We start from the raw sequence: 18,970 nt of genomic DNA, 5'->3' as shown, positions 1-18,970 counted from the left end.
AGTCCATGGACATTATTGTCTGTGTCTTTTCCATGGAATTTATTTTGGCCATGTATAAAATTAATTTTTTCCATGAACACAACTATAGGTTTACTTTATTGTGTAAGATTATGATCACAAGAATTTCTTGAAACACAGACTTTTAGGGGAATGTACATTGTCCACAAATATTATATGTTTCTTGTACTATGCCCTCCATATCTGGTAACCATTCACCTATATCAATATAAATTCTCCAAAATTGACAATAAATTTGTTTCCATTTTCCTACAAGCCACTTGCCCATTTTGGAGCCAGAGCTGACATGTTAGCTCTCTTGGCTTATTTAAGAATATCCATAATGGTAAAGTGGCTAAATTTGTCCATCTATTTGCCTTAAGATGCCACATGAGTCAACAGTGGGCCACGAAGCTTATTCCAATGATGACACAGATGTTGACCGCATGGCACCAAGATCTCGTCAAGTTGCAGACTCAGACCTAGTTGCTCGTCGGGGTCGTTTGGAACGTGCTGATAGCATTGTGCCACATCTTTACGCATCAACTCCACGACAGTGCACACAAATCCAGGAGGACGAGGACAGTAGCGACAGTGCGGAGGAAAACAAGTAGATCTGGACAAGAGTTTTCACCTGATATTTCAGAAATCTTAAGAAAAGAAAATTTTCATTCCTCATAAAATAAACACTGCTGGGACTATATTTGATGCTGTTTTTGGTAACTGCATGGTTCAAGATTGGCTCTGATCAAAATTTAGTAAATGCAGTAAGAATGATGTTTGATGAACCATGAATTATGATGTTCTTCCATTTAACCATATCATTCCATATTTAAGTGATTGATAAAAAAAGTCTGTTAAATGATGTTGGTGGTAAATGCATTGTTGTCTGGTAATCATGCTCCCCCCAAGGGAGAGCACATAGTCGTTGCTTTGTCCGTCCGTGCAGAAGTGCCATGTACTAGAACTCTCTTTTGCATAATTGAGGGGTTATTGCCCTTTGTTATCTTTTCATACTTCAATGTTGTCCAGAGTATCACACTAAAACTAAAGAGGTATCAACATGAAACTTTTAGCATTTATTCTGAGACCATCAATCAGGTCTACTGATTCTCTTGTTTTTTTATTTGTTAAGAAGCTTTGTCCTGAATAACCTATATTGAAAAATGATTATTAGAATTACCTGTGATAACTACCTACAACTGGTCCTTTGATACCAAAGATAGCATATGTCCTGTAATTTGTAAATTATCTTATTTGTTCCTGTAGACAAACATTTTTTAGATCAAGTTAGTGTGTGATGTTTACTTTTTTATATTCCTTTATCTTTTTTTCTAGTGTTGAACAATTTGTAAATATGTTTTTTAACTTCATTGATTCTATATTGTTAGAGTATGTTTGTAGATACACCTTATATATATCAACATTTTAATCTGTTTTTGGAGACTCATGTTGACTATGTGACTTGTTTTTTTAATCCCACATATCTTTTATCTTACTGGGTATAATATTTAATGTATTGTTGAATTGTACAGATTGTGTGAAATTTTCACTTTTAGATTTTATGTGTTGTTGCTTCAAACATTTGAATTTGGAATTTGCACATTTTAGATTTCATGTATCACAAAATACATGTAAATGTAACAAAAGAATTTGACTAAGGTAGATATCTGGACAGTATGGTGTCTGCTCTTTCTTCAAGGTCACTATTCCAACTTGTCCTATCATACCTTTAGTTACCCCAATTCTCCACAATTGTTCAGATTATCAAATAGACTCACATCACCGATGGCTAAACGGCAATTTTGTAGGATTAACTGGATTTATTCCTCTTAAAGTATCTGAGCTTAAGCTTGGCTTTTAAGAATATGAAGAAAAGACATGTTTGTTTGTGTATCATATTTTTCAACATTTTTGCAAAGTATATTTTGATATGTGAAAGATAGGTTTATTGTTTTGTTATGTGTTATTGTTGGAAGCAGTCACAACAACATTTTATAAGTGGATAAGAAATTGAACATGGCAGGCCTAATAGAAAAATGGTAAAATCTTCAGTTATCGAGTATTCATGCATTTATATTTTTTGTAGATAATCTTCACAGCTAACTCACTCTCAGCGTATGTTATTACTAAATAGATCAAATAAAAATCCTCGCTGTGGGTCAAAGGTAACAAATTTTTCATTAAGTTTTTCAAAGGTCTTTCAGTAATTTGTGGATCTATCAATCAATTTCTTTCAGACTAACAAACTTAATCACTATGACAGGAAGTTGTGTTTTCATGAATGGTAGTTTGATTCCACTGTATTTGGAAGAGTTACTTCCCTTCTTTTACAATGTCAATCTTGTATGGAGATCTCTGCTCTTAGTTTTCAACTGATTTCTTTCAGACTTGGCAGACACAACCATTCCATGACATTTAGTAGTGTTTTCCTTGCTTGCAGTGCGATTTTACAGTTTTGGAAAGAGTTATGGCCCTTTGAATTTTTTATATTTCCAATGTTTTTATCAAGACCAGATATCTTCTACCTCAAGTTTTGAAATGATTTTATTGAAACTTGGTAGGCATTAAAACCACAACATGAGATTGCGCTCTCATTGTTATTTAACAATATTTCAAAAGTTCTTACCCTTTGTTTTTTTGTTCATTTTTATCTTATACAGATATTTGTCAGTTTTCTACCCATCATTAATTCATATAGCACCGTTATCCCTCTAGACATTTTGAATTAGAATTACCATTTTCATTTTTTGTATTCTTTTCTATACAACAAATTTTAAATATTTCTTTAGTGTAGAATGAGTGTATATTGTTCTGCCCAATGATTCTCTTTTTCTATATGGTTTACCATTCATAGTGCACAACTGTACAACATTTTGAATTTTTACTTTCATCTTTGTAAAATGGATGCAATTTCAATGACAGTCGTAATACAATGTTTTCCTACAACAGTATTAGCTTTGATGTAATTGAAAAAAAACAAAAAATGGCCACCTTGACTAGACATATTTATTTTTACCTTAAGGTCCAGCTTTTTTAATTCATCTTTGTATATGTTCTGTTCATTAACAGAACAAAAATATTTTGTGTCAAATGACAACCTCTGGTTTCTTGTAGGGATTAATTATCAACATAATTTTTTTGGATAACAACTTTAGAAATAACTATTTCTCAAATTCTACAACGCCTTGAGTTTTCATAAATAATATGCAATATGGCTGTCAATTTTGTGAATGTCTTTGACCTTGACTCATTTTTAAGGTCAAAGAAGTCAATTGTGTTCCAATTTTTAAATGGCTTCTTCTCAATCACCAAGAGGCACAGGAGGATGATATTGCTTGTAGAAATCTGAGATGAAAGATTATCATTCTGTTCAAATCAATGGCCTTGACCTTTTTCTAAGGTCACCTTGGTCAATTGTGCAATTTTTTTTTAATTTGAAATAGTATCAGTACACTCAGGAGTCTGATTTTTTCCTTAAAATCTGATTGAAACCATCAACTTGGAAACAATATTTGATGTACCTTTATGGCCAGTTGTCAAATGTGAAGATCACACATTTTGATGTAAAATATACTGTGCTGCTTCTATTAAATAATTCCATGCAAACTAATAAAGAACAACTTCAACAAGCACTCCAAGAATGATGCTTATGCAAAGTATTTTAAAACTAAACAGAGCAATAGTTTTCTCTAACAACAACTGCCAACTAAAGGATGAAAAGTTAGATTCTGTAGATAGATAGCTGTATCACCAAATTGAACTTCTGACTGTAGAGGAGAGGTGTATGTGGGTATGCTTTCTGGTGCTACAAAGAAACAATATCAAATTTTACTAGTTTTATCATTTTTGACAGAGTAATTTAGTATTTGTGCCACTTTTGTTTTTGAACTGCCTTCTTGTTTGTATACATTTTAACTTTTATTAAGATATACCATCAGTAACCCTCTGTGTTTTATTTACCTGTCTTTTAATTGCATTTAAAAAATAATACCTCAATATGTACTGTATATTTCCTATTGCGGAAAACCTGCTGGATTTCACTAACATACTGCTATATGGTTAAACACCAACTGTACATATAACTTTGACATATCAATAGATGTGAAAATATAGCACTTTTAAATTAAGGCTTTGTTTATCAATTTACTCAACAAAATAAAGTGAACCAACTTGGAGAGGTTTATTGATCTTATGGTAAGTCTACAAAATATCAGATCAGTAAATGTGACCTCTGACTGACCACACTTAATGTCGTCCAGAACCTGTAAATAAATACATAGCATTGGAAACAATAATTAGGTCACCTGACACAAATCTCTAGATGACCTAATGTGACTAAATTTTGTGTGGCGCCCTGTGTCAACTATTTAACATTTTCACTTTCTTCAGAACCCCTAAACCGAAATTTTGCAGAAACATCCCATGGCCAAAGGTGGACTGAAATCAGGTCACCTCATGTGAAATTTTACAATTACATACTCTTGGCGATGAGTAAAAAAGAAAATTTAATTAAACACTTACTCTAACATGCTGTTTATACGCCACAGCCCAAATTAATCTCTCCATAATACTGGTTAAGTGTCTGAATGCATCTTAATGTATCAGACACATTCGACCTGGAAAAAGGTCAAACATATTTGAAAAAAACTATTGGATATGTGCTTTCTGCATTCTGATTAACAAACAAGGTAAAATGATACATTACTGTTAGGTACATTGTATGTAAAAGTGAACATCATAAAATCTGCTGAATGACCAAGGAGCAACGGTCATTTACAGTAAAACCTGTTCATAGTTACAAATTACCACGGCATCCCAAATACAGAAACTGCATGCAAATCTACAGTCCTTTATATTGATATGAAGAGGAGGAGTTCTGACAAGATTTGTGGACAATTAACATCAAGACAGGGTGATTCTAGTATTCCCCCCACCCACTCCCAACCCAACCCCACCCAACTTTGTTGCAGACTGACTGCACAATACTTCTTAGCCACTCAAACTAGAACATCACTCGCTCAAATATAGTTGTATACTGATAGATGGAAAGATTTCAACATCTCCACCATTAACTTCTAGTGACAGAAACTAAACCATTCACGAGAACGAAATCAAATTCATTTTAATATTGATCTTGATATATACATGTTTATAAAAATAATAAGTATATCGTTTCATCATCCAAGCAAGAGAGCTAATAAATATTGAATTACAAACATAATAATGAAACACTGATTATATCCAGCTCCATATAAAAAGACTGAAGTGATGATCTTATGTGATACAAACCACATCAAAATGTTTTACCTTATATGACATCTTTTGTACCAGTAGTTTTAATTGTAGGTAAATATGAATTCTACCTTGATACATTTGACTGTACAATAATTGATGCTGTCCGAGGTTTAGATCCATGCCAATTTCATGAGTATTCTTAATCTTTATATCAATAAACTGCTAAGGATAGTTGGCATAGGTTTTTGGTTACCTAAAAAATCAAGTTTGTCTATGATAAAGTAACTTTCTTAGCCGTACAAAAATATATATGATATGACAGATCATTACTTCAAGGCTAGATACATAGTTGTATGGAAAACCAAAGTTGGGAAAGAAAACCTTAACAGTTACAAAACAATTTGGTATATCATAAACCCAATTGTTACATCATCACCCTACAGTCTCTGAATTAACTGATACATTGTAACTCTACAGTCTCTGAACCAGTTGATACATTGTAACACTACAGACTCTGAACCAGTTGATACATTGTAACCCTACAGTCTCTGAACCAGTTATTACATTGTAACCCTACAGTCTCCGAACCAATTGATACATTGTAACCCTACAGTCTCTGAACCAGTTGATACATTGTAACCCTACAGTCCCAGAACCAGTTGATACATTGTAACACTACAGACTCTGAACCAATTGATACATTGTAATTCTACAGACTCTAAACCAGTTGATACATTGTAAAATTGTTTAAAGTTCAACTTTGTGAAGTTGTTCCTGAAGATGACTTTGAGAATATATTGTAAGGTAACCAAAGTTAAAAACATTCCACTCTAACATAGATAAACACATACTAAATTAGATATTTCTGGAGATGACCTCAGAACTATAAATATCTGTAGATATCAGATAAAGTTGAGGACTACACCTCTTATCCAACTACCATCTGAGTAAAATACAAGTAAACACATTTAATTAATCTGCAAATCACTCTGTTCATCCAAGATAGTAGAAACCTGTTCCCCAATTAAGACATGTACACAGAAAATATCATACACCAAACAAGTACAGTGAAAAATTATAGTAGATCTGAATGATAAATGCTTACAATTTAAAAAATGCATAAAGTGTGTAACTGAACGAGATGTTGGAGATACACACTTCAATATTTAAAATCCAATATGGCTGCCTCTCAGCAATATTTTGGGTTTTTTTTTTAGATCTGTCCAGAGACAGAAATCAAACTTGCACAACCAGGAAGGGGAAAGATCCATCCACTGATTTTCTGGGAATAGCAATAACAAACTTTAACTCTCAAAATCCAGTATGGCTGTCAGCAGTTTACTTTCCCTTTAGTCCAAAAATTGACCACACATAACTAGGGACTACATGTGAAATTTCTGAAAGATCCAGTACTCTCGAATAAATTGCAATAACAAAAATCGTTTAAGAACGGACGACTGATGGATGGACACCTGACAAAAGGATTCTTGAACATTAGATCATCTAATGAACGTGGACTTGGAAAAGAACACTCAAAATACTTCACAGTTGTAATCTTTGGCAAGAGTTTGTACGGAGGACATCATTATTTTGTCATTGTTTTGGAGTGTCTGGTTGATATGATCTGAACTCATAGTCTCACGACAGAAATCCAGTGGAGAATAAAATCTGGCGCACTGTTTCCCTGTCATCCGCTGACAACGGCTGTAGTGGAGATCGAGTCGGTCCCCCGTAGTAACCCATCATCTCCATGGCTGCCTTTAAGCCTGGAATTCCAAACTGTTTGGTTACCTGTGAAACGGAAAATTTTCAATTACGCTTTTCCTTAACAATTGAATTCATTGTCTTCAATTTCTTTTCTCACCAGTTCTAACATTAATCTTAGATTTAAGGATTAATGAGTTTCCTAACTTTTATTTAAGCCAATAATCAAATACGAATGAAACTCCAAACAAAAGACCAAATCTATCTCCTCAGAATTTAAAGCACTATTTGACAAGAAGATTTTCAGCAATGTAAAAATCTTAGAAAAAGAACTAAAAATGCTTTTATACTCTTTCTTCTATATCCCAAATGAAACCTCATGATTTTCAGCACTCACAGCTGTGTTTGGTGCTATCAGTCTATGTTGTAGTTGTCTGGCTTCTTCCATCTTGTTGGCTTTGTACAACTCCTCAAGGTCACATAACTCCTGCCCAAGTACGTTTCCAAGGGCACACACTCCACCAACACAACCTGGAAACAATTTTCAAACTGCCATTGAAAATACAGTCAAACCTTGTTTTCTCAAAACGTGTATAACTTGAACACCCCATTTAAGTCAAAAAATTTCTTCGGCCCCTGCCTAACTTTACACAAAAACGTTTAAACTCTCTTAAATTGAAAACTCAGTAAACTCAAAGTTTTTCTGTGGTCCTGCCGACCTCAAGATTGCGAGGTTTGACTGCATATACCAGCTATCAAAGGAACTGTCCTATATAACAAGTGATTGCTCAGTCTGTACAGCCTCAAACTTCACAACTTAAGGTGAAGATCTAAGGTGTGTGCCTTTAATTCTTAGTTGGGCAATATGTCTAAGAAAACTAAAATCACAAATTGTTTTGTGTTGTTATGGATATGTCCTTATGCAAGACACTTAACCCCTATGCTCTGAAATTTTGGAAAGCATCTGACAAGCTTCAAACATGTTTGTTCAGTGAGAAAGACACCTGCAGCAGTATAAGGCGACTACACTTGGATGATAAATCCAGTCAACTACAGTAGGGACCAACAGAAATCTACATATGAAATTTGAGAAAGATCCATCCTGTCCTCCAGAAATATCAATAACAAGCTTTCATTGTTAAAATCCAAGATGACTGCCTTTCGACCATTTTGTCTTTCTGATCAGTCCCAAAAACAAAGGGGCACAAGCAGGGACAAAGAGGAACCTTCAGATGAAATTTGAGAAAAATCCATCAAGTACTTATTGCAAACTAGCGATGACAAATTTTCATAGGTGAAATTCAAGATGGCCATATGTTGGCCATTTTGTTTTCTTGATCAATCCCAAAGTCAAACAGGCATAACTAAGGACCAAGGGAAACCTACAAATGGAATTTTAAAAAAGATCCATCTGGTACTTTTCCAGAAATAAAGATAAACTTTCTTTCATAAAATCCAAGATGGCCAGCTTTTTAAAAACCATCAAAGTTTCTGATCAGTCCCAAACTGAAACAGGCACAAGTAGGGACCAAGGGGAACCTACATATTAAATTTCAACAAATCCATTCAGTATTTCTCAAGATATAACAAATTTCATCATAAAAATCGAAGAGGGCCACCTGTCAGTCATTTTGTTTTTCTGATCAGTTCCAAAATCAAACAGGCAAATCTAAGGACTAAGGGAAACCTATAAAAAACTTGTACTTTTAAAAAAAAATAGCAATAACAAAAATTGTTTATGGACGGCCGGCTGACCATGGACCACAGATGTAGGGAGATTTTAATAGCCTACCATCTGATGATGATGAGCTATAAACAAAGCAGTCACATCCTGCAAATGATTTTCAAGATATTGAATCTTTACAATAAAGTAAAATCAGTTTGGTAAACTAGTGTTATAAATTATTGATTTGTTTAGTTTGTTTTAAAATTATTTCATTCCTCAGCTATTAATATTTTGGAATCAAAACAACCAATAATGCATTGATATTGCTGCCATCTTGAATATCACATGGGTCAGAATTTTAGGCCAATACATATACAGGGCTCTCGATCTGTCAGATTTGGGGCCAATATTCGGCCTCATTCCCAATGCAAAATAGTATCTTTTTTTTTAAATTTAAACCTGAAGTTTTCCCAATTCTAAGGAAAACACCATTATTTTTCCCAATTCTAAGGGCCCCGGGCCCCAGTCCCAAAATGGGGTGTGAGACCCCTGGTATATCATGATGATACCCTGTCTTCCTATCATTATCCATATTCATGCAGATCAATAGCAATCTTATTTATATATTTTTTTAATTGTATGCAGATGGCCATCTCATAACGACATTGGTAGAGCTTCTTATCATTTACCCAGTACATCTGAAATACAAAACTAGTCAGATTTGTTTTAGATCATCATGAAAACCCAGTCAACATTTACCAACAACGTAGCCAGACAATAAAAATCCAGCAGATCCGGCCAGAATCTGGAAATCTGCATCCTTGGTTTTGTAGGCTATCAATCCAATGGATGTGATCTGTAAAAACATTAATGTTATAGATATCAAATAGGTATCAAGGGGAAGAATCTGTGTGATCCATACCAAGTCACTCTTTGGTTCCTTCTGGGAATTTAATGGTACTAATTAATGACACTATGACAGTCACAACTCACAGATATTTATAACATTCTATTAACACTACTGTGAAATACACAAACTAAAATATGTAACTCTGTCACAGACTTACACAGATCTACCACTCAGGACAGTGACAGCTATATACTGACTGTATCAACATATACACAAACCAGTCAATGATTGAGACTGATGATGTCAACACTAGCCCAACACATAGGATAACTTTGTAAATATTGTACACTAAACAACTGTGTGATATTGTCACACAACTATGATATAAACTATATACATATTCACTGACCAACACATTTAGCGATCAGCAACACCATGACTACTTGGACCCTGCTGGTCACTAGTGTGGTAGTCTGTCGTCAATAGCAACACCATGACTACTTGGACCATGCTGGTCACTAGTGTGGTAGTCTGTCGTCAATAGCAACACCATGACTACTTGGACCATGCTAGTCACTAGTGTGGTAGTCTGTCATCAATAGCAACACCATGACTACTTGGACCCAGGAGATACTGGAGTAAACAAACCAAGATGCCCATAGGGCCTGTATTGTTCACCTGGTTTAGTTTGCTGAAATTGCTTCATTAAAAGAATCCAAGGGGGCCAAGATGCCAAGTTTCTTCAAAACTAAATTCTTTTCATCCAAAGATGCTTCAGATAAAACTGAATTATTCCAATAGAAGAATGATTTAAAGAATTTTATCTATTTGGCCTATTGGACCCTGACCTCTTGCTGAAAAGGGCCATGACCTGACATTTATACAAAATTGATCCCCTTCACCCAAGCATGCCTCAAACAAAACTGGGACAGAATCCAGACATTCCTACAGAAAAAAATCTGAAAAAATCAATTTTATTTCTATTGAGCACCATCCCTCCTGCCCCAGGGGGCCAAATCAATTATTTATACAAAAGTAATTGCCCTTCATCCATTAATGCTTCAGACCAAATTTGGGCAAAGTCTAATTCCTACAGGAGAAGGAGGATTTTAAAAAATATGCTCTGTTTCCCCTATGTGGTCCCACCTCCTTGACCCTAGGGGACTGAGACCCACTGTTTATACAAAGCTGATTTCCCTTCATTCAAGAATTCTGCAGACTAAATTTCAGCAAAATCCAGTCATTCCTACGAGAGAAGGAGAATTTTAAGTAATTTTCTGCATTTCCCGTATTGGGCCCCATCCCTCTGGTCACAGGGGGCTGTGTACCACTGGTCAAAATCTGCTCTGACGTTCATGACTAGAAGCGATGTGTAGAAAAAGTTGATGGACAAACAGAGGGACAGATGACAGCCAGATGACAGACGGCTGTGGTATGGCATAAGCTCACTGGTCCTTCTGACCAGGTGTGCTAAATATTGCAAAGGAAGTATACATAAAGATTTACATCACCACCGCTGTCCTTCAAGCCTATGATATTGGGGTGTTGGGCCAGCTCCATAACAACAGCAGGTGGAATGGTTATGTTGGTATTGGCTGGAACACTGTACAGTAGGATAGGTATAGAACTATTGTCAGCTACCTACAACAGATAAAGTTAGGTCACTACAACAAAAAAGGAACATGTTATCATTGTGACGGGGAACATGTTATCAGTATCATGGGGAACATGTTATCAGTATCGTGTGGAACATGTTATCATTGTGATGGGGAACATGTTATCATTTTAATGAGAAACATGTTATCAGTATCAATGGGGAAAATGGTATCAGTATAATTGGAAACATGTTATAATTGTGACGGGGAACATGTTATCAGTTTCATGGGGAACATGTTATCAGTATCATGGGGAACACATTATCATAATGCTGGGGAACATGTTATCAGTATAATTTGGAACATGTTATCATTGTGATGGGGAACATGTTATCAGTATTATTGGGAAAATGTTATCAGTATCATGGGGAACACATCATTGTGCTAGGGAACCTTAACAAATTTTCATAGGCAACATATTACCAGGTATAAAGGCTGTAACATCAGAGATTTACCTTGCTATAATGCTGTATCAGTGCTGAGTTATTCATAGCTCCCTTGTAGTAACACGGGGTGACAACTAGCGCCACCTGGGCTCCAGCATCTGCCATTTTATTGGTCATCTCGATAGTATCTTTAGTTGCTGAAAGAGTATATGAATGTGCAATGCTACTTCATTATTAAAATATTGATGAAAGTAATGAACAAAATAATAGCTCTGACAAGTGGCCGATGAGCCTCGATGGTCATCAGACAATAAAGGCCTTCATATATATATACCAGTAGAATTAGTAGTAGAAACTATTATCTCATGATTAAAACATTTCTATTAGCAGTATAGACAAACAAGAGGCCCAATAGACCTGAATCAGTGAACTGTTCTAGAGTTTACACTGAAGACTTTGTCTGTTCATAAGGTTAATTTCTATACACTTGAAATCCTATTCCTCAAGAATGCTATTACACAAATACCATGTACCAGGACCTTTTTCTTGTTGAAAGAAGATGTTTTCAGTTCTCAACACATCTGACACCCTTGACCTAGAAAGTGGGTCAAGGGCAATCATTTGAATGAACTTAGTAACCCATAATCCAATTTTGTTATAGAGCTGTTGACGTGGGTCAAAGGTCATTCACTTGCAAAAACTGGGTAACCTTCATGTCAGAATGCTACAAGCCTGATATCACCACCTGAGGCCTTTAGTTATTCAGAAGAAATTGTTTGATGAATCCAGAGTCAAGGGACACTGCATGCACGTTAAAACAGACACATGATGTAAGAAAATGTTAATCTTTAATCATAAAATCAATCGAAACTGTGTGAAGACTTGTAGCAGAATCAATTTCTAATGCTGTTTTTCTGTTTTTATATTGGCTGATAAGAAGGCTCTAATCAAGATTTTTCCTGCCCTGAAAGTGGAATATATTATCATTGGACGTTAAAAACCCAATTGATTTATTGGGGTCATTTTCTAAATGGATATCTTATAGATATATCCAAGATCATTCAATCCGATCAACTTATACATAATATCATGTAATGAGGAACGTAAGATCACAGACGGATATGTGTTGCATGAATTCTTTCTTGTAACTGATTTCATTCCCTATCATATCAACATTTAACAACTACCAATGACAAGAGGATGCTATTTCTTCTGAAACTTCTTAAATCAGTGTATTATAATTATATAAGTACATATAGTTTAAAGACACTGCCCTCGAGTGTCACACACAATGTGCACAGCGTGCCACTGACGATAGAGGAAAACCCTACATTACTCAGCCATTTTCAAAAATAGTAACATGAAACTTGCTACAATCAAAAAACATTTGAACCAATCAGAAAGCTAGGAACATTAGAGTGGTGGGACAGAAAAATGATACACAATGTGCAAACCATGTTTGAACGATTTGCAAAGGATCTCTGCACAGTGTGCGAATAATAGAAAGCTTGTGCAATAGTCTCACTCACACAAAATGTGTGCATCATGGACGATAGAAACAAACTCTGTGCGATAGCAATCATGGTTGATATATATTTAAGACCTATTTATCAATAACTTCAAATCAGAGACGTACATATCAAATTAAGTGGAATGTAATGACTTTCATAAAAATCGCCAATTTCAAACACAATCACTGATATCTACAAATTTAAAGAAAATGGTAATGAAACATTTAATTTATTGGGAAATGTTAAAGTAATTAAGTTTCAATTGGTTGTGTCATTGTTTAACTCCGAAAATAGCGGCTTTTACACAAAACATGTATAATATGCAGATGACTGTCGATACGGTTTTAATTAACAAAGTGTAAAAAGTTGTGTGTCAATTCAGTTTTCTTAATTTTGTTATCCTAACAAGGTTTATATAATAATGTTTCAATGAGTCAGCTTTGGTATGATCTCGTTTTTAACACATTAGCTGCTACAAATGTACACACACTTACACTCAAAAACTTCGCCTACAAAACATTCTTCTGCAAAACGTTCCTGAAAGAACATGCCTCTTAAGACCCCAGGCCAATTGTCAACACATGACTGGTACATTTTTATAGACAAGAGTAAGTCATGAAACATGCTGCGGGTTTCATTCTAATTCAATGTCTCAAGAACAAAGTTTGTATGAATTGTTTGAATTTCTTTCCACAAACATTATGTTGGATGCCATAACCATTAACAAAAGCATCATCACACTCCCATTATTTCAGCTAAAAGGTTTACTGAACATTTAAAAAAGCCTCATCAAAGAAACCTCAATATACTTACATTCACAGCCTGAGCCGGCGATGATCAGCTTCTCTGGGTCTGCCATTTTTCTCACTTGATCAACCATTTCTATCCTCTCCTCTTTGGTTAGGTAAGCATATTCTCCATTTGAGCCCTGTACCACGTACCCTGATCACAACAACATGTAGGTCAGTATAACATACTCTCCGTTTGAGCCCTGTACCATGTACCCTGATCACGACAACATGGAGGTCAGTATAGCATACTCTCCATTTGAGCCCTGTACCATGTACCCTGATCACGACAACATGGAGGTCAGAGTAACATACTCTCCGTTAGAGCCCTGTAACACGTACCCTGATCACAACAACATGGAGGTCAGAGTAACATACTCTCCGTTTGAGCCCTGTACCACGTACCCTGATCACAACAACATGGAGGTCAGACTGACATACTCTCCATTTGAGCCCTGTACCATGTACCCTGATCACGACAACATGGAGGTCAGCATAGCATACTCTCCGTTTGAGCCCTGTACCACGTACCCTGATCACGACAACATGGAGGTCAGTATAGCATACTCTCCATTTGAGCCCTGTACCATGTACCCTGATCACGACAACATGGAGGTCAGAGTAACATACCCTCTGTTAGAGCCCTGTAACACGTACCCTGATCACAACAACATGGAGGTCAGAGTAACATACTCTCCGTTTGAGCACTGTACCACGTACCCTGATCACAACAACATGTAGGTCAGTATAACATACTCTCCATTTGAGCCCTGTACCACGTACCCTGATCACCACAACATGGAGGTCAGAGTAACATACTCTCCCTCATCCTACCAGTACCTGTCCTACATTCTACCCGTTTCTTACAATCTACTTGTTCAGACCATTTCCAGTCCCTTACCCTATCTGTACCTATCCTACAATCTACCTGTTTAAACTTTTACCTGTCCCACATCCTATCTGTACCTGTCCTACAATCTACCTGTATTGACTGTTAGCTGTCCAAATCTTATCTGTACCTGCCCTACAATCTATCTGTATTAACCGTTACCTGTCCCACATCCTATATATAACTATCCTACAATCTACCTGTATAGAATGTTACCTGTCCCTGGTCCTACCTGTACCTGTCCTACAATCTACATGTATTGACTTACCTGTCCCTCGTCCTACCTGTACCTGTCCTACAATCTACCTGTATAGAATGTTACCTGTCCCTGGTCCTACCTGTACCTGTCCTACAATCTTGTATTGACTGCCTGTTCTACAATCTACCTGTACTGACTGTCTACTTGCACTTGTCCAACACTTTATTTAGAGCACGGTCACATATTAAAAGTATGTCTAGATGAATATTTGTGGTTGATAACTTTTCAAAGTAATGTTTGAGCTATTGGACTGTACTCTTAAAGATCACGAACGTTTTTCCCTTTGCACCTACTCATAAAATTATTATTTGCACTTCACTAATGATATATTTACAAATATTACTCTACTCTTTCAATTAAGACTAGTTTACCTGTACATACTTTTCAAAACGCTACATCGTTTTGTTCATCCCACCGGTAGGCTATTTAATCAGTTTACATATACAATTTACGCACACTTTGCATGCGTGCCTACCTCTGAACGGTATTTTGTTCCAACGTTGCAAGTTTTCTTTCAGACGGTCATAAGCTATTTTTTCATCCTCGTTGAAAGGTGTGGCTATAGGAGGGTATATACCACTGACATCAAGAACCCGGCCTGTGGAGGCAGATAGAGAGCGCCCGAAAACACGGCCCCTATTACAACACAATGACGTGACATTGCCGCATTTCGGAATTCGGCAAGTTAAAATCGGCAGGCCCTTCCTGACAATAAACGACATCGTCTCCAACTTTGTGTTTTCTTAAAACGTTAACCGACTTTCACGTAGCCGCAGCCATATAATCTGAAACCTGGTAACTCGATAGCCTTGCTTCAGGTCACAATCATCCAGACGAGCCGACTTATCAAAACAAAACCACGTGTGTACATTTACATACACACTTTGTACCTCTAATTTAAAGAGTTCTTTACTCAAGTCAAAACCGTGCGAAATTTGAAATAGAATTTGAGTCTCCAATTGATTTTCTAAAAGATATTTTACTGGCGACTTTTGAATATAAACCATTAAGACGTAAAGGTTTTAATTAGACAAGTTTTGCAGGGAAAATTAATCCCGTTTGCCCAAGGAATTCCTAGTGACTAGATTTGGTTAAAATCTTTCTATCTAAACTGGGTTTAATGGAATCTAAATTCAGTCGAGGTAGTTACATCGGATATGATGAACAGATAAAAAAACGTAGATGTACAGCATTAATAATGAAGATACAAGGCCCTATGATACATTTGTGTAATACTAATTAGAAGAACTTTGTGCCATATTCCTGTCACTAGAGGAGGTTTTTAATTTGCTGTCCTAAACTTAGGTAGATTCGATCATTTCTATCTTTATCAGGTAAGATTCAAAACTAAACTGAGATTTATCTATATCACAATATTAAACAAAAATAACACAATAATATTAGGCACGCCCCATCATACGTCCCAGATGATATCAAAATAACACAACATAACAAATAAGATCAGGGACACCCGGTGTCATATCATATGTGTATCCCCTATCATAAAAGTATTCGGATACTTTTTCCCCCACCATAAAAATATCCAGGGATAATTTTTTGCCCATCAGAAAACTATCCCCTTATATTATTTGTACTATGTAATTTGTAATCTCATGAATCTTGCTGTTTGGCAGTTCTTCAGGGGATTGATATATAGATCAACCAGAAAAATATTATCCTGTCATTCTAGGAGAATGTTTATTGTATATAGGATTATATATACGTTACGTAATAGCAATGATGGAAGACGGCAAAAAGTATAGTACAGTAGATATATAAAAAAGGGAACAATTACCAGATATATTGAGGAGGTGGGTACCTTTTTGATAGACATCATAATAGTACCTAGGGTTTTTTTCTGAAATATTAGTGGGGGTACATATAATAATCATAAACTGTGTTTTTTTTTACTTTAAAATGTTTCGCATCTTTCTTCCGGGAAGTAAAACTCAGTAATACCCATACTTTGTACCACACATATACCTTTCTTTACGCTTTATGTAAAAGGCCAAAGACAAGATAGTTCCCTCTGATAGACAACTAATCAGAAATGAAACTGGTCAGGATCCATCATCCTGGAAGCCTTGAATCCTTGGCTCAGCATTGATTCATAGGAATCAGTCTTTGGCTCGTTATAATACAAAACAGAAAGAAGAGAAATAGTCACTCTGCATCATAATTTTTATTTATTGTGTCACATGTAGCAGAAAGCATCAGACATTATAGAATTGGTACAAAAACAAGAGGCCCACAGGGCCTGTATCGCTCGTCTGGATCTTAAAGACCAGCAATGTTATACATGCCTATAGGTTGGGTATTTCAAATATTTCCAAATTTAAGCTCTGTCACTTAACCTCTTTGATAGGACAAAACCATTGGGTAAATTCTTATACCATTACTGTCTTTCTCTTTTGATTCCCAGTAAAAGTTTATATGGTTATTGGGTTGGTATCTCAGCTATGTCAAAAATATGACCCAGAAATAATGTCCTTTGAGTTGTGCCACACCCAAGAGTCAATTTTTACATAACAAATGTGTTAATCTCTTGATCCCCAACATTGCTCTATGTTTATGGGGTGGGGATCTTCAAAGATATAACAAGGGAACTAAGTCTCCGGTGATGGGGCAAGCCCCTCGTGTCATTTCTGACGTCATTATTGTGTTTATATCTTGATGCCCAACATTGCTATAAATTGTTAAATATAAACCTCGATCACCCTAGATATTTTTCTCATGGCCATCATATATAAATGATAAATTTGTTGAATACATATAAAGTAATGCATGAAATGAAGGATTACTGTAAGTATAATTTTATCATGAGTATTTAAGGCAAATGTCATACAAATATATCATGTGCCTTTATCAAAAAATGGTTTGATTTTAAATATTTGTGTGTAATAGAGGTGGGAGGGGAGTACTCCGGTGCGAGTTACGTCCCTTGTACATGTACCACTGGGTATGCATATAGATAATTGGTGCGATTCCATAATACACACTAATCGGAAAGACGAATGCACAGAAACCTCGCTTGTACTTTAAGTATGATGTATAAACTTTTTATTTTTTTGTTTTTGTAAAAGAAATTTTTACTGACAAAATCGTTAGCCAATAGCAATATACCTGAACTAGCGTTTGTCTTTAAAATAGCGCTTCAAATTGAATTTCACGCTTTGCATTCACATTCCTCATGAATGCAGATTAAAGGTAATTCATTGTTTGTGTTTATCATTTTCAATCTTCAGTTTGTGGTAAGATAATACAACTTCTTTGTTTATTTACATGTCGGCGAGGAAACTCGAGACAAACTTCTTTTCGCTTTATTGCTCCGACACAAAATCCTCCAATGTCAGGAGAAAAAGTCGCGCATGCGAAAGATACACACCATCACTACTGCATCATTGTCGATTTACCGGCTAGCTTTTATTTGACAACAGTAAATACGCACACCCGCTTGCGCCGACGCTCAGCAACAGAACGAATAGTTAGAGAGACAGAAAGCCAGAAGAGGCGTGACGTAAACAGCTATTGAAACGCAATAAGCATGCAATACAAGTACATTTGATAAAATGCTGAGTTGCGTTCAGGTTTATATCAGACTGGTTCGGCTACATAACACACATTCCACTGGACAGGTACACAGTCACGTAAACAACACGTCACGCATGCACGGTAACATCACATACACGTACATAATACATAAATACAAGCAGGTATTTATGTATATAGAGAGACAGAGACAGACAGACAGACAGACAGACAGACAGACAGACAGACAGACAGACAGAGAGGTTACATACAGTATTCATATGTTGTTGACATTTCATTAACTGGTAACACATAACTGGATGAGCCTACATAATTTTTGTTACAAACATACACACACACACGCACGCACGCACACACTTCATTGCATATATACATGTTTATACGTGTATATACATGTACATTTCTTCAATTGACATTGCTCATTATTTGTCCCCTAGCGGTGAAACCGGAGGAGACTAAAGTGTTTGTCTCCGTCTGT

At 35.9% G+C, this 18,970-nt stretch overlaps 2 protein-coding genes across 2 annotated transcripts in view; one reads left to right on the top strand and one right to left on the bottom strand.

Moving 5' to 3' along the window:
* Nucleotides 1–1,492, top strand: part of LOC132544921 (cytosolic purine 5'-nucleotidase-like) — a 126,755-nt gene extending 125,263 nt beyond the window's left edge. The window contains exon 16 of the mRNA XM_060208581.1: nt 381–1,492. Within this exon, the coding sequence (XP_060064564.1) occupies nt 381–611 (231 nt within the window). The 3' untranslated portion in view covers nt 612–1,492. The remainder of the gene's footprint in view (nt 1–380) is intronic.
* Nucleotides 1,493–4,956: 3,464 nt separating this feature from the next.
* On the bottom strand, nt 4,957–15,756 carry LOC132544900 (4-hydroxy-2-oxoglutarate aldolase, mitochondrial-like). Its single transcript, XM_060208554.1, has 7 exons — nt 15,419–15,756; nt 13,821–13,949; nt 11,566–11,693; nt 10,962–11,096; nt 9,365–9,461; nt 7,337–7,470; nt 4,957–7,026 (listed from the first exon to the last, which is right to left on the bottom strand). Exons 1-7 carry the CDS (start codon nt 15,663–15,665, stop codon nt 6,874–6,876), a joined length of 1,023 nt encoding a protein of 340 aa, XP_060064537.1. The 5' UTR covers nt 15,666–15,756; the 3' UTR covers nt 4,957–6,873.
* Between the last annotated feature and the right edge of the window lie 3,214 nt (nt 15,757–18,970).

Source organism: Ylistrum balloti, unplaced genomic scaffold (genome assembly GCF_031769215.1).
Source record: "Ylistrum balloti isolate Yb309-2 unplaced genomic scaffold, AGI_CSIRO_Ybal_v1 Utg369814, whole genome shotgun sequence".
Classification (NCBI taxonomy): domain Eukaryota; kingdom Metazoa; phylum Mollusca; class Bivalvia; order Pectinida; family Pectinidae; genus Ylistrum; species Ylistrum balloti.
The sequence above is the reverse complement of the archived record's forward strand: the minus strand, read 5'-3'. Positions and strand labels throughout refer to the sequence as shown.